The sequence below is a fragment of the Festucalex cinctus genome, chromosome 21 (genome assembly GCF_051991245.1).
Source record: "Festucalex cinctus isolate MCC-2025b chromosome 21, RoL_Fcin_1.0, whole genome shotgun sequence".
Classification (NCBI taxonomy): domain Eukaryota; kingdom Metazoa; phylum Chordata; class Actinopteri; order Syngnathiformes; family Syngnathidae; genus Festucalex; species Festucalex cinctus.
The window spans coordinates 14246098-14272932 of record NC_135431.1 but is presented as its reverse complement, the minus strand read 5'-3'; the positions used below and the strand labels follow the sequence as shown (position 1 = coordinate 14272932).

The following is a 26835-nucleotide window of genomic DNA, read 5'->3' as shown; positions in this document are numbered from 1 at the left end:
AGGATGGAGAGACACTGCGACACTGAGTGAGAGGCGAGGGAAAGATGTGTGGCGTTTCCCTGCCTGGTTCCTCACTGGAACATCACTTGTTGGGAGGATGGCCTGGAAGTTTACTTCCAATGATGTCCTAATGGTGCTTGCCTGCAGTGGGTACCGCAGCCATACATCATTAGGGCTGGCTTTGCATGGAACAACAAGTAAGCAGTCATATAACACGAGGCGCACACATATACATCACGGCTTTACACAAACAATGGAACCCGAACGTCAAGAAGGTAAAAAGTGAAATGTGCGAGGCACATCTGCAACAATAATAACCCATCGCATTACTATTTTCTAGTCATTTTATGATTAATAGTGGTCAACATTACCCAAATGTCTTTCATTGTCTTTGAGAGGCAGACATAGCGAGCAAGGATAGCTAAGGCAGCTAATAGGGGTGCGAATTGCAGAGTATCTGCCGATTCGATCTGTATCACGATTCATAGGTCACGATTCAATTTGATACCGATTAATCCCAATACGAATCTGTAAGTCGATTATTGCGATTTTTTTTTTTTTAACCCAAATTTATAAAATACTAATCAGTAAACTTGTATGAAATTTGTATGATAATGTAACTGAAACTTCAACACTGTATTTAACAAACAGGTTGTAATGTGTTTCGTGTTTGAACATCATTAAAATAAAAACATTAAGGCTTACTCTTCCATTAATATAACATTCTTCCATGCTTAAAGTGTGAACCCTCACGCTAAGTAAGACTTTTTGTTGAACATTTCCATCAAAAATTGACACTTAAATATCGATTCGGCCGCATATTGAATCGACTCAAGAATTGTGCGCTGTAATATCGCGATATATTGCTGAATCGATTTTTCTCAACACCCCTAGTAGCTAAGATAACTGCATAGCTAGCCAGCTAGCATAGATAGATAGATAGATAGATAGATAGATAGATAGATAAGCTAGCGAGCTAGAGAGACAGCTTGCTACCAAGCTATCTAGATAACTAAATAGCTAGAAAGCTATCTAGCTATCTAGCTAGTTAGAAAGCTACCTAACTAGCTATCTAGGCTATCCAGGCTAGATAGATAGATAGATAGATAGATAGATAGATAGATAGATAGATAGATATAGTGAGCGAGAGCGACATTTCATGTATTTGAGATAAACAAACCACTAATAGTGATACACGAAACATAAATAGTGAGTAATGCTCATTATTTGTATATATCATAAAACACATCCTCGTTCACTTGCAAGTCAGTTAACTGTTTAATCAGATCTATCTCAGTTATTATGCTATACATGTTACTACAGCAGTGCCGAATAAATCTCCTTCCGGGTTGAAACAACTGCTACACACCAATGTTAATAAAGTTTAATGTGAAGACTGGAAAAGATTTTCATTACTCTCATGGGTGAAAATTGGTTCCGATCAACGTAATGTAACCATTTGATTATTATTATTTGGATTCTCTATCTTTGACAACCTGTCTACGCAACTGTACAATCACAGGAGTAGCCATATTTGAGATGTGAGGGGTGGTGGTGATTTTCTTGATTATCGTGGGGCTCCTGCTCAAAGCTCAGTGCTCGTGGAAAAATCAAGTTGGGAGGCGGAGTGGAAACTGGTTGATTGCATGTATTTTTCATCTAATGGTAAAGTGTACACAGCAAGCCCACCGAACTGGCATTTAAAGAATACTGTATGTACTGCACTATAACTACTGGACGTTTGACCTGGAAATGTTATTAATCTTTGGTTCTTTGCCGGTTAAGTTGTTATTGTTTCTCCCCACCAACTCACGACATGAAGTGCGGGTCAACAAAGTCATGTGACTGTGGAGTTTAGAGCCCTAGGCGGACCCAGGGAGATAGACTTGGCCTAATTAAAACTCATATTTAAAGTCAATTAAAAGTCAGGTTTAACAGATATAACGCTGCATGGGCATCAACACAGGAAAAAAAAAAGATGAAATGCTTTCATCCTCTTCTAAAGAAGCTCACATTTTGAGTGTCACATCTTTGACAAGTGACAGCAAGCTCACCCCATTTATCCCGCTTCAAGCTCAGCATAACCCCCAACCCTCTCGCGCAAATAAACCGACAAACCAAACCTTCTGTTCAAACATGCGGTGATATTCATCCATTATTCGACCCACGCTCGCCTGCACTGCGTGTTTAGGGTCCAAACAGAGACATCCCCTGGGCTCCGTGTCACCTGCCTGGAGGCTTGGGGAGGGGCTAAATGAAGGAAGAGAGGGAGCCAAGGTCTCATCTCAACCCCTGAGGACTGAATGCAGCAGTGGACAGCTGACCTTTCACCTTTGCGGGAAAAAAGATCGAGCACTGTCGTGTTGTGCTCACATTGTTGTCTTAAATACACTTCTAATGTCGATCATAATGGGAAATATGTTCCATAGGAAATCAAGGAAAGTTTTATTAATTGAAGAGTCCATCCATTCGCCTTTTGGCTCAGCTCCTTCTTCACCACAACGGACCGATACAGAGTCCGCATCACTGCGGACGCTGCACCGATCCGCCTGTCGATCTCCCGCTCCGTCCTGCCCCCACTCGTAAACAAGACCCCAAGATACTTGAACTCCTCCACTTGGGGCAGGATCTCATCCCCAACCCAGACGGCACTCCACCCTTTTCCGACTGAGGACCATGGTCTCGGATTTGGAGGTGCTGATCCTCATCCCAACCGCCTCACACTCGGCTGCGAACCGCTCCAGTGAGAGTTGGAGATCACAGCTGGAAGAAGCCAACAGCACTACATCATCTGCAAAAAGCAGAGATGAAATGCTGAGGTCACCAAACCGGACCCCCTCGATGCCTCGGCTGCGGCTAGAAATTCTGTCCAGAAGAGTTACGAACAGAATCTGTGACAAAGGGCAGCTTTGGCGGAGTCCAACCCTCACTGGAAACAAATTCGACTTACTGCCGGCGATGCGGACCAAACTCTGACACCGGTCGTACAGGGACCGAACAGCCCGTATCAGGGGGTTCGGTACCCCGTACTCTCAAAGCAGCCCCCACAGGACCCCCCCGAGGGACACGGTCGAACGCCTTCTCCAAATCCAAAAAACACATGTGGACTGGTTGAGCGAACTCCCATGCACCCTCGAAGACCCTGCTTAGGGTGTAGAGCTGGTCCACTGTTCCATGGCCGGGACGAAAACCACACTGCTCCTCCTGAATCCGAGATTCGACTTCCCGACGGACCCTCCTCTCCAGAACTCCTGAATAGACCTTACCAGGGAGGCTGAGTAGTGTGATCCCTCTATAGTTGGAACACACCCTCCGGTACTCCTTCTTAAAAATTGAAGAGTGATTTTATCATTTATTTTAGTTATATTTAGAGCAAATGTTATACCTGGCAGTTGAATATTTGGTGACAGAAAGTTGATCTAAATTTCTGCCTTTTTAGACCATGACTAAGTGCAGGGTAGATGGTTGGTCTAAAAAAAAAAAAAAAAATGGTGAATTTGATCGGGGCACAGAAAAAAAACAAAAAACAAAACATCCTTGGTTCTACTCTTGGCAAGTGTACGGAGATGGATCCTGGAGATTAAAGTTCACTGTTCAAGTTCGCCGTCTCTTGCTAGCTTGTGCCAGTCGCAGTCTCTCGCTAGCTCATGCCCTCGCCGTCTGCTGGGCTTTCGCTAGCTCCGCAGACGTGGCAAATCCAGATCCAGAAAGTAAAAACACTGCCACTGTTTGGCTTTAGTCCCAGGTGCCACCTAGCAAGCTTCCTAGCTAGCTCTCCGGGTGCTTGGTTACTTGCTAGGGAGCACACGGTGCTAAAGACCATCTGTGGCAGTGGTTTTACTTTGTGGACCTGGATTTGTCACCTCTGCTAGCCCATTCAAATTGGTTCAGGATTTGATGGTTAAATGGTAAACAGTGATCGTGGATTTGGGTTACGTGTCCAAGCACTTGTAATCGTGATATTTCAAGTTTATGAAATGTGCGCAATTATCTACTAAACTATACAACTAAATGCTCAGCGTTCTTTGTTTAATTGTTTGATATTCATTGCCTAAAAGTGTTTTTTTGTTTTGTTTGTTTTTTAAATACAAATACAGGTATTTACTGTACCTATGACTTTACTAGTGCATACGCTAAGGTTAGTGACAAACTATGCACGTACCAAATTTCATACAAATTCCGGTTATGTCACTAAGTTGTAAATCTAGGACTCATTATGACCATTTGAATTGTCTAAAGTTAGCTGGGATTATATAGTTATGAAAAGGTTTAATTTTGTTTTTAGAATTGGATGTCAGGCCTTCCTACACGGCACAAATTATCTCGCAAATGTCTCCCCCGCTAAGGCGAACATGGTGATAATCCCACCATGATTACAAACAGGGTAAGGGTCACGTGGCAACCCAATTCCACGCAGTTACACCACCGTTTGACGCTTTGCTCCCAGTGACAATTATACTCCATACACACAAATACATCAAAAAGACAAATATCCCTGTCGCTTGTGACTCAACGTCGCCGCCATATGTACGCAGGAACTGCAAACACGGCACAGCGAGATCAAACCGTCAATCTGTCACCGAGATCCAGTTGGGGATCCGAGTGACTGATGACGCACACGCAAATTAACCCTCTCTGATGTACTGTTGCCAGTGATGTAGTGTTAAAAAAAGAGGCAGGATATACCGACAAGCTCCAGTTGGTGAGAAGGCAAACAGCCGCCCACACATGGAGGAATTAGAACAACACTCAGTAGAGCGCAGATCTCCACCAACAAGGGCCAAGATTCTTAATTTGGATCAGGAGAGGAAAATGCTGAAAAGCGCCTTCTCTCCAGCGCTGCCAAATGTGAAAACACAATCCCCGCATCCGCATGGGTTCTTCCTTGGCTTGTAATCCATACCTCCAAAGTTTTGTGGGAACGGCCCGATTATTTTGTATAATTCGGCTCGTTTTAATGTTGGAAAACGGCCTCCTTTGCAACAAAAGTGAGGATCATTGAATCTGCTGCAATGTCACGCAAAAACAAACTACAAATGGAACGTCGCCAGACCTTGGCCGAAGCTGAAAAACTGCAATCCACACCGAATTTATACAGACATGTCAGACTTCTGACACATCCAGCAGTCCTCTTTTCTTTTTTTTTTCTTTTTTTTGCACCAATGACCAACTATTTAGTAGTTTTCGTTCTTTCATATAGACATATTTTGGACCGACATAGAAACAAAATAAAAACAAACGATTGAATATATACCTCACTATTAACCCGACGGCATGGCTCAGTGGTAGAGTGGTCCATTGTGCAACGCAGAGGTTGTGAGTTCAATCCCATGCCACCATGTCAAAGTATCATAATCATTGCTCATACTATTAAGATGAATTTTGTTGGTATAATCAATAGGAGCCCTGTTCTTGAATGAGATGATTCCATCTTGGGGTATTCTTTATGTATTCAAATAACTACACAAGCTTGTCTTTTAATGCCGTACTTGAAGCAGATTACTCCTGTGGTTGAAGGTAAGTACGTAAAACACGGCAAAAAAAAAAAAGACAGCTAAAACGCTTTAACTCATTTGCTCCCAAAAACTTATAAATACGTTCTATTTTAAATGTTTTAAGTGTCCCAAAGACGTATTTATATGTTTGTTTTTCGTTTTTTTTTTTTTATGCTAGAGCATACAGAAGGCTCTGATGCAGCCTGTCAACTGCAAAGAACAGTTGAAGAAATTGTAGTTATTACACAAACAGCCAACAGATGGCACCAGAGAAAATGAGATCAACCAGGGCCATATTAAAAAAAAAGATCAATTACTCATAATTCTAAATAGATTTATGAATAATGATGAAATTTAGCTATATTCAAATGCTAATTGTTGCAAAATTGAAACAGAGATATATCCTTTCTTTTGGTAGGTTCCATGCTTTTATAGCAATAGAACACAATATTCTGTGGGCCTTGCAAAATCAGTCAAAATCCAGTAAAAAGGGGATTGCTTCAATGAAAATGGCTGGGACATAGTGAGTTAATAGCTGACCGTCTGTGTTCAGGTCAATAAAATGTACTTTTGTTCTGTCTATCTACAATCAGTTGATATTTTTAAGATTTTTTTTTACATTACTATTACAAGTACAATATACGTGACGTATATTGTAGCTGTAATCCAAAATTCAATTTCAATATAAATGTTTCACCTTCCTGAGAAGTTTGACTTACTAAAGCCTTTGAAACGCTAACGAGGAAAATGCGCCAAGACAATATGTGGATGACCAAATTGACAATGAACATAAGAGAATGAACCTCTAAGTGCAAGAAGCAGACGCATGCCATTTTTTTGCCCCCTCACCATGTCGCTCACATTTTAAAAATTGCTCACAATGTACAAAATCGGCACAGTGTACCTCGCTTGAACTGCGTCATTTAAAGAAGAACAACTTGTCCAGTGCTATGATAGACTGATCATAAAATGTTACCGGTTTTAAACAGGTGTAAGAGTTGAGTTTTTTGTTCCCATTCCCGTTGGCTTGCTAGGACTCTCAGCTGGTATTCAAACAGCAGCTAATGACTTTGATTTGGATAAAGCGGCTGTGATTTGGATTATCAGCGACTGATGCCATGCCTTTTGTGTCCATCTGTTTGTGTTGTTCCACAACAAGGAACACCGAGTGAAAACGTGCATTCGCTTCTAGTGTTTCAAGCAGTGGTTCTTAATCTCAGGGGTTGGGCGGAGGTCAAGACACACATCTCAACTTGTGACTGTTGTGATAGCACTTTATGCGATATTTTTAATCCTTTCATAGTAATTATGTTAAGCAAAAAAAGAAAGTGGCTGCAAGAATAGGTGTAATATGAATTCACGTGTATGAAGTTACATACTGTGTTCCGCAGGGTTCAATTCTAGGGCCTCTGCTGTTTTCATTCTAATGTACCTGGGTTCCATCTTTTTTTTTCTTTTTTAAATAAATAGAGATGTAAATATAGAGTTAAGTTGAGTGTTGGGATCAGCGTCTTAACTGTTAGGAATGTGACAATAAGTGCGACATTGTGATATCGTGATATTAAAACTGCTACAATATTGTCGTCGTCATGTTCACGATATTTAAATGCAACACATCTATTAAAAAAAGTCAAGTTGTGCAGTTCTAGCACCATCTGGAGGCCAGTTTTTTAGTGAAACTTCATTTTCATTAGGGATGTTTTGGCCCTTCTATGTTGAAAATCTACACTAATTGTCAGATGAAGGGGAACGTAATCTGCCTGTGAACTGAGTCAATATGTGCAGGGTGCATTATCAACATAACATAATAATAATAAAACATAATAATATAGCATTGATATTGTGTACAAAAGCACAATATTTTCTTTTTTTTTTTTTTTTTTTTTTTTTTTTTTTTAAGTATGAGCTAATTTTTTTTGACAATATTGTGACCTTTTTTTAAATATCGCCAATCTCCCCACAATATGGTGATAATTATCGTATCGTGAGCTTCATATTGTGATAATATCATTTCGTGAGGTTTGGATATCGTTACATCCCGACTAGCTGTATGATTTGCAACGACAAATCGAGCAATTCTAGCTGCCATATTTGATGAAAAGTCTCCCTGTTTATTTTGTTCACCATTAAACCTTACACATAAGTATTGAATTTGAAAATAATCCAATTATATTTTTTAAATAAAAAATGCGCATAGGAAATTGGTTATGAACCACAGATTGATAGAACATATAGCACGTTTGCCTCCGAATTCTGATGTTTGGGGTTCAAATCCCCAGCCAATCACCCAAACCGAGACCAATCAAAACATAACCAACTTGGCCGCGTAATGAAAAGCACGAACACTAAGTGAAAGTAGATTGAAAAAAATCGATGCATCCTGGTTTACACGACGGATTCGGCACTAGCATGCTAAGGTCAGTGCAGCCCGATTTCAGCACCGTCAGTCTCTCTCCAACCAGGGGTGGAGGATGGGATGATGATGTGGGGGTGCAGGGTTGCGCTGGTGCTTTTTTTTTTTTTGGTGAGGGGGGTTCCCTGGCAGATTTCAGAACACGGTCATTATCATTAGCCCACCGCTCTGCTACTGCATCCATGTGAGGGGGGGGGGGGGGGGGGGGGGGGGGGGGGTGAAATAAAGTCTGCCGCATGTGTGAGATCTTGCCTTTCATGAAATATTGATCCAGGCAGCCCCACGCAGGATGGACAGCAGAGGAAGAGGAGGGTGAAAATGGGAGGATATTCCTTTGGACAGCTTTAATCGTGCCTCCACCTCAGCAGCCTCCGAAATATCATTTAGCTGGAGGGTGTGTGTGTGTGTGTGTGTGTGTGTGTGTGGGGGGGGGGGGGGGGGGGGGTCAAGACAAGCCCACGAAAACATGACAAAGCAAGAGAGGAGGCTATACACGCATACAAACGAAGGCCGACGGCGAACAGATCCAACACATCCTTTTCCCAACATTGCAGCGTGAGAGACGCGCAGTCATCGCGTCTGGTGGAGGATCCCCCAACCACACATTTACACACACAGACTCACACACACACACACACACACACCCACACACACACACACACACACACACACCCCACACACACACCTATCATCTTATCCGGCATCCAACATGCAGCCCCCACGGATCCAACATGTGTCCTGTGAGCATCCACCTCACAAGTCTGAGCATTTCGGCACAGGCCAGTGATGCGCTCATCCCCATCCACCACCTTGAGCAACACCTCCAGCCGAATAATAAATAATAAACTAAAACCAACGTGCGTCCGACAATACATGCATGTCGAAGCGCACGCGCGCGGCTCAGCCGTAATTTGCAGCTTTGGCGAGCAGATCGGCACATGAATAATTCAATACACATACACCGGCCACCTATTCATCCCCTTTAAAGGACTCGACACCAGCGCAAGCCGAGCCCACCTTGAGGACCCTCGGCGCTGGATCAAATACTACCGTTTAAATTGGTCTTTTTTTTTTTTAATTGAGAGTCAGAACATGCGAAGTGCCGCGACACAAGCATGTGATCCAAGCGGCTTCGGTTGTAATTAAAAAAAAAAAAAAAGGCGACATCGATCGCTAGTCGGTCTTTCACCTCTTACCTGTCAAGACTCCGACCCGAATTTGGTGGTCGTGGTTCGTTAAAATCATCCCGTCCGACGCCATGTTCAGCAGCGCTGTCGCCCGCACCGACAACTCACGGCAGGGCCCAGAGCCGATCGCATCGAACTTGCTGGGGAGAGGGAGGAAGAAGAGGAGGAGGAGGAGGAGGATGAAGCAGCAGGGATGGAGGAAGAAGAGAAAGAGAAGGGAGGAGGTTGAGGATGAGGAGTGTTGGGATGGAGCGAAGAGAAGAGAGAGGGGTGGAAAAAAAAAACGGCAGGCGAGATGAGTAGAATGTCGAATAATCACCGCATGAAGGCGTGCATCGCTCAGCTGGCCCACTGACACACTACTAGAATTAGACACGTTACCGTGGAGAAAACAATTTAAGCCGCCTTTGTGCTAGTAAATGGCGACAACCTCCACCAAGGAACAACTTCCTGTCAATTTCTGTCGTATGGCAACATAAATTGTTAAACGCATTTTAGGTTCATTGAACAGACTGTGAATGGTTGTTTGTGTGGACAGTCCGACAAAAGTCTGCAATTATGTAATTATATCATACACTTTGAAAGACAGAAAAGTAGTCATTTATATACAGCTGTCAACAAAAGTGACTGCACCCCAAAGTGAAAATGTCCAAATTGATCACAGTTTGGCATGTGCCTCATTTGTGTTAATTTAACCGGAAGGGTGAATTCTTCTCTGAATGTTCTGAACAGCTGTTTGAATGTCCGCCTGTGGTTTTAGAAATTTCGCATATATCTGATGTCATATGACGTTCATTACAGAGACAGGTTGAGAGGGAATTAGCAACCAGGTTACAGCCAAGTAGGGCTCTCAATTTTGACTAAATTGCTTTAAAAGAGATATTATACACATAAACTATCTTTGAACTCATTTAAACCCAAAAAATCTTCACTCTTCAGCCTTCACTCCCAAAAACATATTTATACGTTTTTATGTTTTTGTTTTTTATGCAAGAGCATACAGAAGGCTTTGATGCAGCTTCTGACATGAAGAGCTGGCTTAAAACAATGGTAGTTATTACGAAAAATTGCCAAGAGGTGGCAGCAGAGTATAAAAGCTTAGCCACTCCATGTTGCAACAAGATCTTTTTGCCAGTGTTTTCACCAGGAATTTGAATATTGATGAAACTTAGCTATATTCTAATGCTAACTGCTGCAAAACAGAAACAGACAAATATATCCTGATGAAAGAACAGACTCTAATCTTTCTTTTGGTAGGTTCCATGTTTTTATAGCAATCGAACAGGATATACTGTGGATTTGCAAAAATCAGTCAAAATCTAAAAAGATTCTTCGTCTAAATAGAGTAACATTTACACTTTTTACTAGGGTTGTCAGTCAATTAATTTTTAAAAAAATCATAATTAATTGCATGACTTCAACAATTAACTTGTGATTAATCAAAATTAATCGCACATTGTTCCAAATGTACAATAAAATAAAATGTACAAAAAAATATTTTCCCCCAGTTTTTCATACTCTTGTTTACATAAAAGTGGAAAAATATGTGAACTTAATACAAATATACAAATATATTTTAGTTAATTGCTAAAGTAATTTCATAGTAATTCATAAAGTTGTTTAAGTTAAGTTAAAAAGATGTACTGTAAAAAATGAGCGAGACATTGATTTGTGTTTAGGTCTTTTTTTTTCTGCCAGTAGATAGCATAAGCATTTAATGTTGGACATTGATGACAACAATGAAAAAAAACATAGTGATGTTAAAGGAACTTGAAATTAACTTGATATTAATGCACTATTTTTTATTACTATTTATTATTTATTATTTATTTATTATTATTTACTATTTGTATTTTACTCTTATCCAAAAGACTGTCCGCAAAGTAAGATAATTCTCTATTTACTGGGGGGGGGGGGAAATTTCTGGAAAAAAGAAATGCCAAACTTAGTTAAAAAGAAGACGATTACACGCCATAGTACTTCCAATAATGTTAAGTAGTAATTTTTTTGTCATTGCTCACTGAAAAACATTTAAAAAAAAAATTGTGTCGATATGATTTTATTTTTATTTTTTTATTTATTTTATCTGGAAAAAAAAACAAAAAACAAAACAAAACAGCTAATATGTGTTGGTGTTTTGGATAAAAAGTCCCCCCCCCAAAAAAAAATACTGTTTACACTCACTATTAGTACTTTCTGAACGTAATCAGTAATGTAATGTGTTATTTTAATTTATTTTGAGACTTTTTTTTTAATTTTTTTTTTAACAAAACTAGATTATGGTACAATTGCACATAATTCGTACAACCCACGTGAGACCGCAGAAAAACGTGTGTTACGTCTCAAAGCAGAGACTTATGGGAGAAGATCACAGTCTGACCTGTAAAAATGCAACCGCATCCCCTGGCTAAAAAGGCTGTGCTGCTATTTATAGACTTGCTGCACGCCTCCACTGTGTGTAATTTCTCTTGTTTGTTCTCATGCAAAATAAATAAATAAATAAATAAATGTCATTGCTCTAGCTTTAGTATCAATATATACATAATTTATTAACACACACAAACAGGCACACATACATGGAAGAAATGGGGCCACACTTCGTGCTTGATTGGCTCGCTTCTTTACGCATGTTGCCACGTGTGTTTCCAATGAACCAACCATGACCAATGAACACCATGCAGCTGATTGTCGTTACTTTGTTTTAATGGACCACGTAAAACAGCATTGTGTTATGGATTATGTTTGAAATACAATTGACAATAAAAGTCTATTGTTTGAATGATGCAAATCAAAATGGGGTGAGTACAAAAGATGAATTTTTAATATGGAGCTGCATGTACATTTCCATGTTTTCCATCAGCTATAACAAAAACATACAATTCATTGTTTATTTAAAAATCCACCCGTTTTTTCCCCCCCATCTCAGGAGGCGGCCATTTTGCCACTAGCTGTCGATTGATGACATCACAGTGCCTAAGGGCTCAGGTAACGACCAATCACAGCTCACCTGTTTTCTGAGTTTGGTGATGTGACAACCGCAAGCTGAGCTGTGATTGGTCGATACCCGACTCCTGAGTAACTGTCGTCATTTTTAGTCGACAGCAAGTCGCAAAATGCGCCTCCTAGGATGGATAAAAACAGGTTAATTTTGCTGCTTAATTCATATTGAACAAACACAATTGACTTTTTTAGACTATTGAAGGTGCAGAGAACATATTGTAAAGAAACTTTTTGGGTTGAATTTCTCTTGAGCGAGACAGGTGAGCAGGTCTTTGATGTTTATCCTTGTTTCCATTTACTTTATTGAGATGGTTGACAAAATATCCCCCCCCCCCCCAAAAAAAAGTCTCACGTTATTCAATGATTACCACCCCAACTGTATTTCTATAAAACATTTTAAATTGGTCATGATACAATACATGCACAATAGTGGGTTGATATCCAAAATATCCTACACGTTACTTCAGGGCACCACTATTCTTAGCGTCACTTCTTTTTATACTCCCATCTTTTAGGCATGGAAGTGTGTTCTCAGAGGTTTCTCCAGTCTTTTGGGCAGTCTTATATTATGTATATTTCATGTTTGAAGGTAGAATTTCAATAAAAAAGTAGATGGAGTAAGTCAAGTGTGTGAGAAGAGGAAATAAAAGGACAGCTATTGCACAATTTTCATGTCAAGACAATGAAAAATGTAGAACTAGGTAGAGTGCTGGTCTAAAAAAAAAAAGAAAAAAAAAAGAAAAAAAAAGCAGAAACGGCATGACACCAATCTATCACCTACTGCCACCAATAATAATACAAAAAAAAACAAAAAAAAACAACCTATAAGGGCTATCTTACTACAAGAAATATGAGGAAATAATTCTCCAGGACGACATACTTGAACTGAATGGTGCAAATTGTCTACTAGTATGAGTGAATATTGACTACAGAGGCAAATCTGCATATTAGGGACAGGGTGGTAAACCATATCCAACAAATGACATTGTATCTCTTCTTTTTCCATTTCTGTGGAATATTTAATACACTGATCAAATTAGAAAATTTAAGTATATAAATAAACCTGTGTCCTGATTCTTACAATGCAATCTTCATACGGTGCAATAGTGTAAATTCAACCTGCCAACAAGCGGTGACAAAGAAAGTGATCGAATGCAGTACTAAGAACCCAAATAGTAGGGGTGTGAATTGCCTAGTACCTGACGATTCGATTCGTATCACGATTCACAGGTCACGATTCGATTCGATACCGATTAATCCCGATACGAATTTATAAGTCGATTGTTGCGATTTTTTTTCATTCAAATTTAGAAAATACTAATCAGTAAGCTTGTAGAGTGTAAGATTTATATGAAAATGTATTATTTATCTGAAATTTCAGTCTTATAGAGGTTGTAATCTGTTTCATGTTTGAACAGCATTAAAATAAAATATTAAGGCTTAATGTTCCGTTCATATAACATTCTTCCATGCTCAAGGTGTGAATCCTAACCCGAAGTCAGACGTTTTGTTGAATATTTTTCCATTAAAAATGGAAGTTTAAAAATCGATTCACACACACACACACACACAAAAAAAAGGCAATGATGATAAGACGTTGAATCGGTAAGACTACCGAATGAACAATTCTGAGCTCTTTAAAAAAAAAAAAAAAAAAAAAAAGATTTTTTTTTTAATTGAATCGATTCGAGAATCGCGCGATGTAGTATCGCGATATATCGCCGAATCGATTTTTTTTTTAACACCCCTACCAAATAGTGTCTGCTAAATTGTGTATTACTCATTCCAAGATATTGTGCAGCATAAACACCATTTTTGTTTTAAAGAACTAATCCTGACTGCATAGAAATTGGACGTATATGCCGGGACTATGTAACATTGTGTAAAAAACAGCACACGTTAAAAACTGCTCTGAGGTCAGTGCCAATGAACTAAACCTGTGATCTAAAACGTTTTGTGTTTGTCATGGGATATGGCTTGACTCCTTCTTGTGACTGTCAAGCATTAGATCAATCAGAGGATCCAAAATTTCATTGGTAAATCGATGATATGTCGCAATAATTTTTGTTTCTGGCTTTTCAAAATGTTACATGAATGTAAAAGATCCAGATGAAAATGAACGCAAAATTTTGGCATAGGGTATGGCATGACTCCTTCTTGTGACTGTCAGGCATTAGATCATTCACAGGATCCAAAATTGCATTGTTCAATCGATATATCACATTATATTTTGTTTCTGGCATTTCAAAATGAATGCATGCGTATAAAAGATCCAAATTAAAAAATAAATGCAGAATTTTGGCATAGGATATGGCATGACTCCTTCTTGTGACTGTCAAGCATTAAGATCATTCATAGGATCCAAAATTGCATTGCAAAATCAACGATATGTCACACTACTTTTTGTTTCTGGCATTTCAAATTCTTTACAGGCGTAACGTAAATGAGCCATTCTCCATTGTTGCTTCTGATAGTCACGGCAGTCCTCAATATAGGGCATGTTAAGACGAAAAATGAAATAAATGAGCCATCTCATGATACAAACTTTAAGCTACGTCTCCTGAACACGAGCCCATTTCTAATTTTCTGCATTCAAACTAAGGTAAAACCCTCAAAGTAGCAGCGAGGACACACAAACAAACAAACGCACGCGAATTCCCTCGCCGACGCAGAGCGGAAGCCCATCTGGCGTTCCTAGGAGGCCCGCGTCGACGTCGCGTGCGGACGTCTGCGCACGTGTGCGCGCGCATTGTAATGGCGGGGTAATTACCTCGCTGTCAGTCGAGCTGCTCGCTGCTCACGGATAGGTGATGAGGAGGCAAGGGCCATCGCTCTCCCTTTTTCCCCTTGCCATCCATCACAATAATAAGGAGAGCCCCCCCAGCTGACGGAGGAAGCAGTAAACATGTTCTTCCCGCTGGTGATTCACCTCCTTTCCCCTCCGCAAGATGCAGATGCAAGGCCAAGGGCAAGTGGAGAAGGCCCAATCTATAGGTAGGCGGGACATACTGTATGGCAGGGGGGGCGTGTTCTCCGCAATATATGGGAGTGAGAAAAAGAGGGGGCAATTGTTAGCAGGGGATAGTGGAGTTCAACAAAGATTATGCTTCAAAAGTGGGACAAATTTTGGAGGTGAAAACATCATTGGGCATACATCATCATTGGAACTTACTAGGGAATGGTAACAGGTCTCATGCCATACGAAATGAGCAATAGTCATAATCCATTAGCTAATACGGTACAGTGTCCCAGGTAAGATGGAGTCTAACCCAGCTGACATTTGGCAAGAGGGTCGGCATGGAAGACTGTCTCACCCAGTTTGTCTGTGAAATTACGGTTTGTAAACCAAACCACCGTAATGACTAAAAGATCACAGTAGATGGCAGCATTGGATCACTTTTACAAAAGCCACCAACGTTCAAGTCAGCATCACTCGCACATAGTTCATCAGTTACTGAATTATTTTTCCGTCAAAAGCCCTTTTATGTAAAGGAGTCTGCTCTTTCTTTTGGTACGTTCATTGCTTATATACTCAACAAAAATATAAACAAACAATATCAAAACTTTTGTTTTTACTCCCATTTTTTATGAGATGAACTCAAATATCTAAAACATCTTCCACAAATACGATATCACAATTTCTCTCAAATATTGTTCACAAACCAGTGTAAATCTCTGATAGTGAGCACATCTCCTTTGCCGAGATAATCCATCCCACCTCACAGGTGTTGCCATATCAAGATGCTGATTAGACACCATGATTAGTGCACAGGTGTGCCTTAGACGGCCCACAATAAAAGGCCACTCAGAAAGGTGCAGTTGGCTCCTTGCGAAAATTGCTATTAATTTCATGAAATTTTAAGAAAAAATACTATATTGTGATGGATAGGTCTTTCCTTAAAATCATGTCATTGTTTTTTGGGTGGAAATTTTATGTAATAAAAGCACCCATGTTACTTGCTATCAGTATTTGTGACTACTCAAGTGTTGAGTACTGTACTGGTAACCGCGTCATATTTTTACAGCGATCACCTTCTACTTTCTTAACGTTTAGGAGAGTAAAAATAATACTTAACAGTGCCTGTCGGCTTAATAAAGGTTATAATGGTGACAGTATTAGCCTGAAACTAATTTATTCACATTGTTTCCTAAGGGAGAAATGTTTGGGAATCAAAACAACTTGTAAATCAGCTCGCGTCCCAACAGATGTCTGACTTTGGAGCTTTCACTGTATGTCGCAACAGGGATTATGGCGGATATTTTTGGAGACGGTTCCATGACTTTTCCCTTGTCGGGAGAATGTAAAGAGGTGCATAGCCACCCATTTTCATAAAACATGCAGGGCATGTCTCTAAAGAGCCACAAGGCTTCACTTCCAATTCACTGAGCAAGCATTCCTAAAGGAAAACATCAGGAAGCATGCAGCGATACGTTCAAGCATATTTATTGCGTTATATTTACACCTCACGTCATGATTTATCGTATATTCACATAGTCATAGTACTCAATGTGTGTGTGTGTTTTGGTTGGCCTGCTTATCTGCAGCAGACGATTAGACTTGTTGCTTCTTTAGCCAATCATATGTCGCCTTGGACAGTCGCCCTGCTGATGAGGACAAGCTGTTCTTTAATTAAAATATGGGGCGGGTGGGGAAGGAAAACAAGAAACAAACCCTGAGGCTGAGTTGATATTATCCCGCGATGCCTTCCACGGAACACCTGACTACATTGGTGCCAATGTTAGCGGAGTCGGCGAGTGGAAAAAAAACAATTACCCATCTGCGAATGAGCAGCAGACACTTAATTGCCTGGGACTCTTGTTTGGAGACAGTAATCAGACAACGCGATTCTACCTCAGGACATCCAAGGAGACGGAAAAATGGGACGTATGTCTATGCTCGCATTCTCGGCTTGGAATTTAGGTTGCTTGGACTTTAAGGAAAATCATACTGAGGTAAAAGTGGAATGGGCAGTTTGATGCCATATTCCCTTCCAAAAGCATTGGAGGAACAGCATGGTATTTTTTTGTTTTTTAACTTGTTATACTTTGTTTTTTTGTGTTTTTTTTATTTCTGTTTTTCTGAATATTTTTTTCTGTTTTTCTGATTTTTTTTGTGTTATTAAAAATATTCTGAAAAAAAACACAACAAAAAAATTACTCAGAAAAACAGAACACAACATTCAATAAAGCAGAAAAAAAATCAGAAAAACAGGGAAAAATGTTTTAAAAAAGCAGAACAAAAAATACTCCGAAAAACGGAAAAATAATATTCAATAAAGCAGAAAAATAATCAAAAAAACAAACAAAGCCCCCCCACAAAATTTTTGAGAAAAAGATATTTTTCTTTTTTTTTTTTAAAGTGAATGCAATTCATTCCCTACTAAATATATGGGATTACTTGCAATAAATGCATCTAGCCTGCAAATTACTGACTTCACCAGACTGCTGCAGCCTTCATTTGAAATGCTTTTCCAGGCCTTTCTTTACTGCCTCTTTCATTTTTTTATTTTTTTATTTTTTATTTTTTTCCTGGGGGTTTCTGCTCAGTCTCCTCTTCAGGAGGTAAAAATGTGTGCTCTACTGGGTTAAGGTCTGGGGTTCCTCCACCAAATATTATCTATCATTCACTTTATAATTTAATAATATCCGTTCCAAATCAATACTTTTGCTCACTTCAAAAGTGGATGACATCAAACAAAATGTTCCACATCTAGAAATATCATGAAATAAAAAGCTGTAATTCTCAACATGCTTGATATTCATCTTTCAATCGAAAACCCAAATGTCTCAAGTTTACAAAAAAACAACAACAAAAACAACAAAGGAATTGGCTTTGCCGTTCCAATACTTTGGCGATAACTGTAGCCCGGTCAATTAGTCAATTGTATTGCTTGTTGGGAACTGATTGTTGATTAAATGTGTCATGAAACATTCGAGTGCAGTTGATTCGGTCTCAAAGGGTTTTATTAGAACAACGTGGCATGATACGTGATGGTAGGATCGAAAAGCTTATTGCTCAATCAGTATTAGCGGTACATAATTCTGTCATCAGATTTGTGCTCATCAGAAAACTTACAACAAGATTTCTGTTTGAGTTTTGTTTTCTACGGATTATTCTGATGTTTAGTTATTTATGTCGTACAGTATATATAAATACTATATGTCAATTAAGTGTATTCAAAAACCAATTAAATCAGGATGGCTAAGCAGCTGGGGTTTCTCTATAATGTGGCATCGCCAGCTACTGGCTTGGCATGCGTATTGCACCCTAGCTAGCTTTAGTTATACTAAAACAGCACATAGTATCTAATATATGGACGTGTTTACAGATAACGGGTTCTTGTATTTTTTCATACAGGGGCCTTGTAGCATTGCATTTGCATAATTAAGAGACTGGCATTTGAGAAGTAGAATGTCAGCCTCGGACACTAAAACTACCGCAGGTCAATTTTTCAGCCGTGTAATTGGCTCCTAATGCACAAGTGTTTAAACTTAGAGATTTTGCCCTTAACACCTCTCGCCCCAAATAGTCTCTGTTAATTGGACCAGCATTCTTTTCCATTACATTTGAATCTGGATGGAGATTTGTCAGATTGGAAGATTTGGGAATGAGCGCTCAAACGGTAACATACACGTATGTTATTGCGGATGTTTTAATAATGTGACAGATGTGGCTCTCTAGCAGAATGAGGCTAAGGCATACATCCATCTTTGCCCCTCTACCTATTTAAAGTGACACATCTGATGCAATGTTTGTGTACAGGCGCGGACTTGGCTGCCTTTACGACGTTCTGAGCACATCATAAGTGACAGCTACAAACAAGCTCAAACAAACTGGCGGTCCACATAAGTGGAATCCTGTATGGAGGACCACAGCTGGTACTCTGATTTAGTCCTTGTTTTTCCACACTCGCTTTGAGCCTTATTAATAAAGCTGTGGTTCAACAAGCATATTTTCAGTCATCCAAACCAGTGCTGATTTATGGTCTACTTGCTGTGGGTAGAGAAACGAATATAAAGTGGATATGGAAAGTCTACACACCTTTTTTTTTTTTTTTTTTTTTTTTTTTTTTAACGAGAGAGATGAATCATCTCAAAACTTCTTCCACCATTTATGTGACCTATAACCTGGACAACTCAAATGAAAACAAACAGATCTCTTTGAGAGAGAAAGTACAACTGAGATAATGTGGTTGCACAAGTGTACACACCCTCTTATATATGGGGTTACGGCCGTGTTCAGAATTAAGCAATCACTTTTAAACTTGTTACAAGGGAGACAGTCAAAACGTGGCACTATTTAAAGCGACTCTGATTAACCTCAATCTTGGTCTCATTTTTTTTTTTTTTATCATAAAAACTTGGCGGTAGAACTCCAGGGTTAAGAAGAAGAAAAAAAAAAAAAAAAAAAAAAAGGAGCAGAGACTGCATATTGCTGGGGCCGGGCCAAAATGTAATCTTTTTTCACAATCTATAATATGGGCCAATCCATGTGTGAGTGTTATTTAAAAAAAAAAAAGAAAAAAAAAAAAAGAAAAAAAAAAAGAAAAAAAAGAAGAAAAAAAAGAGATCGACTGATATGTTTTTTGTTTGTTTTTTTTGTTTTTTTTCCCCACAGCTGTTACCGATATTGATTTGGTATTCATTTTCATTACAAATGGAAAATATTAAACCCCCCCAGGTTTTTAAGATTTGCAAAATAATGTTTTTTTTTGTTTTGTTTTTTTAACAAATTTTAGTCAACATACATTTTTGTTTTAAAATTAGAATAAAAAGTTAATGAACCTCCCATGGTCATTAGTATGTCTCAAAAATTTACATAAAATATTTCGGCCTGACACCAGCGATATGGAGTCCCATTTGACGTCTGAACGATGAAAAATAAATAATGTTAACATGGACACAACACTTACTTGTTAACAGCAAAAAAAAGTACAGTACTATTCTATTTTAAATTTTTAAATAATTTTAATAAATTTAGCTATAATAGCCCATACAGGTTCTTTTACTCTCTCAGCATGCTGCGGTTAAAATTATTCCCGCACGCACACACACAATTGTTCCAGACACACTTTTGGCTGTCTCATGTCATCACATCTGACATGCAAGTCTAGAAGGGATTAAAGAAAAAAAGAGAAAAGAGAAAAATCTGGGATTTGTCGGACACCAGGTTGCCTTTGGAATGTAATCTCCTCCTGCGCACGTATCTCTGTACCTATTAACCAGTTGAGAAGTTGGGAGTGACTTTCAAGCTCCAATGGGCCCAGTGCGGGATAATGACAGAGGTGATTTCAGGTAATCTGGTTAGAGCGCTACTGGGGCTGAGCTGTCAGCTCTATTGTGGACTAAAAATGGTGGGGAGGTTGGTGGCAAAGGATGGATGGATGGATGGGAGAGAGAGAGAGAGAGAGAGAGAGAGAGAGAGAGAGAGAGAGAGAGAGAGAGAGAGAGAGAGAGAGAGAGAGAGAGAGAGAGAGAGAGAGAGAGAGAGAGAGGGGGGGGGGGGGGGGGGGACTGGACGGGACGGGATAGATAGAGTAGATAGAGTAGATAGAGTAGATAGATAGATAGATAGACGGACCTGCTCATGCATGAGATCAGTGGCAAACCCTGACTCACTGACACATTTCCCAGCACTAAGCTCTCTCTTGAAGCCCATTCCACATCATCGCATTGTCACACAAACATGAGGACACGTGAACGCACTCACATATGTGTCCCTTTACGCAAGCGCATGCGCAAATATACTCTCGGTCCAACATCCAAAACATTTGCTCCTTTTCTCCTGTTCTAACTCTGCTTCCTCCCCTCCGCCAAGTGAAGATGCTGCAGGGAAGAGGAGACGTCCACAGTCAGCCGATAACATGACTTATTACTCATCCAAGCCTTGTGGTGGTCCTGAGAGCACCGTGGAAGCAGTGACGGCCTGTTCCTAGCCCATCGCTCACTTTAGCGCTCGTGTTGTCCATCAAAAAGACACAGATGGGCCTCACCTCCACAGTGCAAGAAGTGGAAGGCAAACACGCTGACCCCGCTAGTGCCCCCTATGGGCTTGGACGTTTCCTGACTCACACCCGAGCCGGTTGATAAATACGAGTCAGCCATGCAGGAAAGATATAGGATTCACGGAGGGAAATCACGCAACACGACATTTAAGTTGATGAAGGTGCAATATCACGTCAAAATGAAAATTATGCAAACAAAATGGGACAGATATTTATGTCAATGTGTGGTTTGACATAACAAGAGCTACATTTGCTCAATTTATGACCACATAAATATTGGTCCTTGGTTTAACAACGGAACACTCGTAGTCTGTATCACTAGTCAAGTACAGTGAATTTTGAAAAACACTTTTTGCCATGATAATGAAATAATCATGGGGAAAACGGTGACAAAATAAAAGAACAAGTCTTACTCACTGGAAGGGGTGCAATCATTTTTGAAATAAAGTATAGAGAAAGTTTGTCAAACTATAAATAAGTACTTTTTATGGCAAACATGGAGTCATAGATTTGTGTCGAGGTAATTGTTTGCCATTAGGTGGCATTAGTGTTTCATGTTGGCATTGGTGACAGGAACAGTACATTTTTCTTTTCGGATTCAGAGCAATTGGTATTTGGAACTTTAAACGAGTCACCTGCCCCCACAAATACATCATTTGTGTTTATTGGGACTTCTTTCTGAGTTTAGCTGTGGTTTGTGAACCTGAATTTGCAAAGTGCAACACCACTCAATCATGAAGTGACGCCAGGGATGGGTCACAGCATTCTTTCTGATCTCAGCTTTATGTTCTCACGCAAATATAGGACGACACACAAACACACACATAATATAATCAGTCTGCTTCCATGAAGGGCTACATAAATCAGAAAATTACTGGCATCACAAAAAGATATTGAATTGAATTTCTTTTCCGTCTTTAGTCTCGTTTTAATTTTATTTTAATGACAAAAATTTTAATTATTTTAATTGTTGGTTATTTAGTTCATTTTATTTATTTTGTTTGTTTAATCAATTATAATAACCTTGGTGGGGTCTCTCATAAAAAAAAAAAAAATCATACAATGAGTACCCCGGCTTGAGGAATGTTGAAAAACCTCATCTTTGGCAACATTACAACTGAGGAAAATATTTTTGTGCAAATAATTTCACCTCTCATATGTGGGTTGTAGAAATAATTCGACACAATTGACGATTATCCATCGCAACCATTTGAACTTCCACAGACAGGCACCCCAACCCCCATGCTGAGCTGTTGGATAATGACAGCAACGTGCCTGACAATAGTGTTGCTGCCACACTGTAATGACAACGACCGTGACAAAGCTACTAAGGAAGGGACGCTTATATGGCATGCCGTGCATGTCTGAGGACGTGTAGTGCATCTGTGAGTGGACTGTGACCTCCCAAGGACACCCGAAAAGGCCAGAATAACTTACAGAGGCAAATACTAGATGTATGTAAAATAATCATAATTATATATATATATATATATATATATATATATATATATATATATATATATATATATATATATATATATATATATATTTATTTATATATTAAAATTACATAAAACTACATGTCATAAACCTGGAACAAAACAGATAATTTGTCATGTTTTGGTTTTGTGGGGGTGGGTTTTTGTTGTCTTTTGGTGTTTTTGGTCGTTTGTCATGTGTTCCTTGTTTCTTCCCTTGTCCCGTTATGTCAAACCACGTCCACCTGAGTGTGTCTTCCCTTCCCAGTGTATCCACCAATCAGCTTCCCTTGCCACTTGTGTCTTGCCCAGCTGTGTCTAGTCATTAGCCTGTGTGTATTTAGTCACCTGTTTTTCGTTCGGTTCTTGTGGAGTCATTGTGCTTGTAGTATCTGTTGTGCCTGTTCATGTTCATGTCCCTGTTTTCCTTGCCATGCCTTGTGTTTGTTTTTGATCTTGTTAATTTTTTCATAGTACCTTGTTTATAGTTTTTGTTAATTAAATCCCGTTTTTTTTTTTACCTGCATCCCTGCCTTGCCCTGTTTTTTGTTGCCCCCTGCATTTGGGTCCTGCCTCCAACACCCCCACTCCCGTGACAGAATTTGTCCATTAATCAAAAGTCTGGACAATAATTAATCGCATGACTTCAATTGTTAACTCACGATTAATTTCAAATTATTATATCTGTTCAAAATATATAATAAAATGTACAATAAAATATTTTTCCAAGTTTTTCATATTCTTGCTAACATAAGTTGAAAAAAATGTTAAACTAATACAAATACAAATAACAAAAAATAAATAAATAAAACAATCATGGTTTCTTTTACTTCCCATTGATCAGAACAAATGAGATCTCTGGCTGCATCTTTTAGTCAGTGATACAGTAATTTCATAATTCATGAAATTGAGTTAAAATTAAAAAGATGTACTGTAAAATAAAAATAGCGTGATATTGGTTTGTGTTGAGGCCATCTTTCTGCCACTAGATGGCATAATTGCATTTGTAAGACATTGGTGGCAGCTCAGCACATTTTCTAATCTTTAACATGAAGTAACTTGTGAAATACTGCACATTTTTTAAATTGTAAAATACTTGACTCCAGTTTCCACATATATATAGATTATTATTAAATTTATTACTGCTCAATTGTGACGTGTCTGCTGCGTCGCGACTTTCCAAGTAACTTTCCAAGTAAGCATGCATAAAAAAAATTAGTGGCATTAAAATTAGCGCACTCATTTTGAAACCCCTAATATATATAAAACAGGATCTTGACATTGAGAGTCAACGCCCAGCTCGAACAAACAGCATCCCGTGGCGCGAGCCTTCCCTGGCAGACCTTTTAGTGGCCCACCTGAGAGAACTGCCAGCACGGGAGCAGAGTGTTAAGCTGTTGGCTGCCGCCGTGTCACGTCTGCGTGTTAACAGGAGGCCTGGGCAGTGCTGCTGCTGCCGCCGCTATGCTGCCCCTGCTCTATCTCACAGCTTCTGTGGGATGCGTGTTGCAGTTTGATGAGTGTTTCTTGCTGCAGTGCGTGAAAGAGAGGGAGATGGGAACGAGAGCTAGAGGGCGAGCGACAGAGAGAGTTAGAGCGATTCCCAGCATAAATATGTGCGTGTTTATGTGCAGGCATGCACAAACACTCGTGAGGAAGTGCTCGAGTGACCCGGCGTGGCGAGATAAGGCTGCTCTGCAATTGGGAAATATGCAACCTGCATGTTAACAACCCCGAAGAGTGCAGCCTCCCCAGGGGTGCTCTTACTCCTCTCTCTCCTCCTCACCAGGCATCCCTCTAACCCGACTGCAACAACAAGAGGACGGACGGAGGAGGGCAAAATGGAGGATGTGGAGCAGGCAGAGGGGAAGAGAAATGTGAAAGGGTGGAGGATGTATTTATCATCGGTGTCTTTTTTTTTTTTTTTTTGGTTAGTCTTGTAAACATGCGCAGAGGCCCAGTGAGCTGCGGCCGAGCAGGGGCAAGGGTGCTCGGGGAGGCGGAACACAACATATGGACGACTAATGAGGTTTTATTTGGAGGGTTTCTCTAGGGCAGGGGTCAGCAATCTTTACTGTCACAAGAGCCATTTTAGGCCAAATAAATTCAAAAGAAAAAATAATCTGTCTGGAGTCGCAAAATTTTTTAACATTGTGATGAACGAAACAGTATGGACATGTAGTAATTTTTTTTTGTCTCACTTCTTAATTTTTTGGACATTTTATGGCTATTTTTTGACATTTTTGTGCCTTTTTTATTACTATCAATTTTCTGGCATTTTTAGCAATTTTGTGGACATTTTATGGTAATCTATGCAATTTCTTGTTTTGATTTTGGACATTTTATTATTTTGAATATTTTTCTTTTTCTACCTTTAAAAAATGACCTTTTTATTAATTTTGTGCACATGATCGTTTTGGGCATTTTATGGTCACTTTTGGACATTTTAGACATTTGTGTGCCTCTTTTTTTAGTATCAATTTTCTGGCATTTTTAGCAATTTTGTGGACATTTTTTTGTGGACAAGGATGCCGATAACCGATATTTGGAGCCAATATTCATTAAAAATATTGGAATCAAAATTTGAAAAAAAATACAAACCAGTTCTTAATTTTTAAGCATATATTTATTGAACATTTTTTAGGATTTGTAAAATATTGGAGTTAAAAAAAAATATTAGTCAATAGTAGTGCTGTCAAAGTTAAAGCGTTAACTAATTAATTAATCACAAAAAATTATCACATAAATCATTGTATTACCACAGATTAATCACACTATTAATTTTGACCGCAGATGATCCTTTTTAGCCGACAGTGGATGTTTACATTAAAGGTAGCTGTTGGACTTTGAGTAATAAACATAAGTACATGCATTAAAGTAAAGCATTTAATAAATGTTTACATATGTCGTAGGTCATTTTTTTCCACAATTTAAATTATGCAAATAATTAATTGATTAACTCTGGTTCGAGTCCAGGCTCCGGCCTTCCTGGGTGGAGTTTGCATGTTCTCCCTGTGCCCGTGTGGGTCTTCTCCGGGTACTCCGGTCTCATCCCACATTCCAAAGACATGCATGGCAGGTTAATTGGGTGCTCCGAACCGTCCCTAGGTGTGCTTGTGAGTGTGGATGGTTGTTCGTCTCCGTGTGCCCTGTGATTGGCTGGCAACCAGTCCAGGGTGTCCCCCCAGCCAGCTGAGATAGGCGCCAGCCCCCCCCCCTTGACCCTTGTGAGGAATAAGCGGTCAAGAAAATGGATGGATGGAATTAATTGATTAGAAATAGCAGGATGAGCGTGTGCAGTGAATATACATTTTTGAAGATGTCCTCATAACATTAAATGTCGAAAAAATTAACACATAACAGGTGTGCTTCAAATTTAGCGGGCAAAATATGTTGGGAAAAAAGCATTTTTATGTCAGTTATTAATCATGACTAATCAAAATTCGATGTGATTAATCTGATTAAAAAATGTAATCATTTGACAGCTCTAGTAAATAGACAAAAAGTTCAGCCTTATTTTCTTTTTCAAGTAAATAAAGAGTTCCAAAAAATTCAAAAATATGTATTAAAATTGAATTTTAATTTCAAACAAAAACATAAAGAGAGTTCCCAGGGCCTGCAGCATCTCTGAATATGTAAATAATTAGTTCCCTGAAGTTAACACTTTTTAAAATGGATCTATTATCGGCCGTATGATTCTTCAAAATGGCTGATGCCGATATCCGATAAAATGGTGAATACCGGCGCCAATAATCGGCTGAGCCGATTATTGGTCTATCCCTAGAATAAATATGTAAAAAATATATTAATTTCTACTAATGTTTTTGAGATACATTTTGGAAATAACCTAAATAGAGAGAATAAACTTGAGTTGTCAAAAATGGCAGGAGAATGTCGACTCTCCGCTCTTTAGTCGCTATTGAGCCTGACATGTCCACACGACACATTGACTTGGATACTAATATCGGTCTTTTTTAGTGAGAGGCTGATGAAATTTGCATTTAGATTGAAATGACTCGGGCACGGCCAGGACACCACGGAGGGCCGCAGAAAGGAAAGAGCGACGCGAAAGCTATGTTGGCTCATCCCGTTGCAAAAAAAAAAAAAAAAAAAAAAGACAACAGACAACAGGCCATGAACATGCTGACACACCCTTGTAGCATCATGCAAAAATGTTCAAACAATTATTCTTCACGAGTTTGCAAATATCACACTTTAGTGGGTCAAGGACATGCTGCATATCACCTTTGACCTATG

General features: G+C 39.3%; 1 protein-coding gene across 6 annotated transcripts in view; it reads right to left on the bottom strand.

Annotated features, from left to right (window-relative positions):
• Positions 1-26835, bottom strand: part of gphnb (gephyrin b) — a 152342-nt gene that overhangs the window by 88113 nt on the left and 37394 nt on the right. For 4 of the 6 annotated variants that reach the window (XM_077511522.1, XM_077511523.1, XM_077511524.1 and 1 more), the window contains exon 5: positions 9105-9235. The exons of 1 other annotated variant lie outside the window; for it this stretch is intronic. In XM_077511522.1, coding sequence (XP_077367648.1) covers positions 9105-9168 — 64 coding nt within the window. In that variant the 5' untranslated portion in view covers positions 9169-9235. Of the gene's footprint in view, positions 1-9104; positions 9359-26835 lie in introns of those variants that run through there. One more of the 6 variants, XM_077511526.1, reaches the window with a different exon arrangement.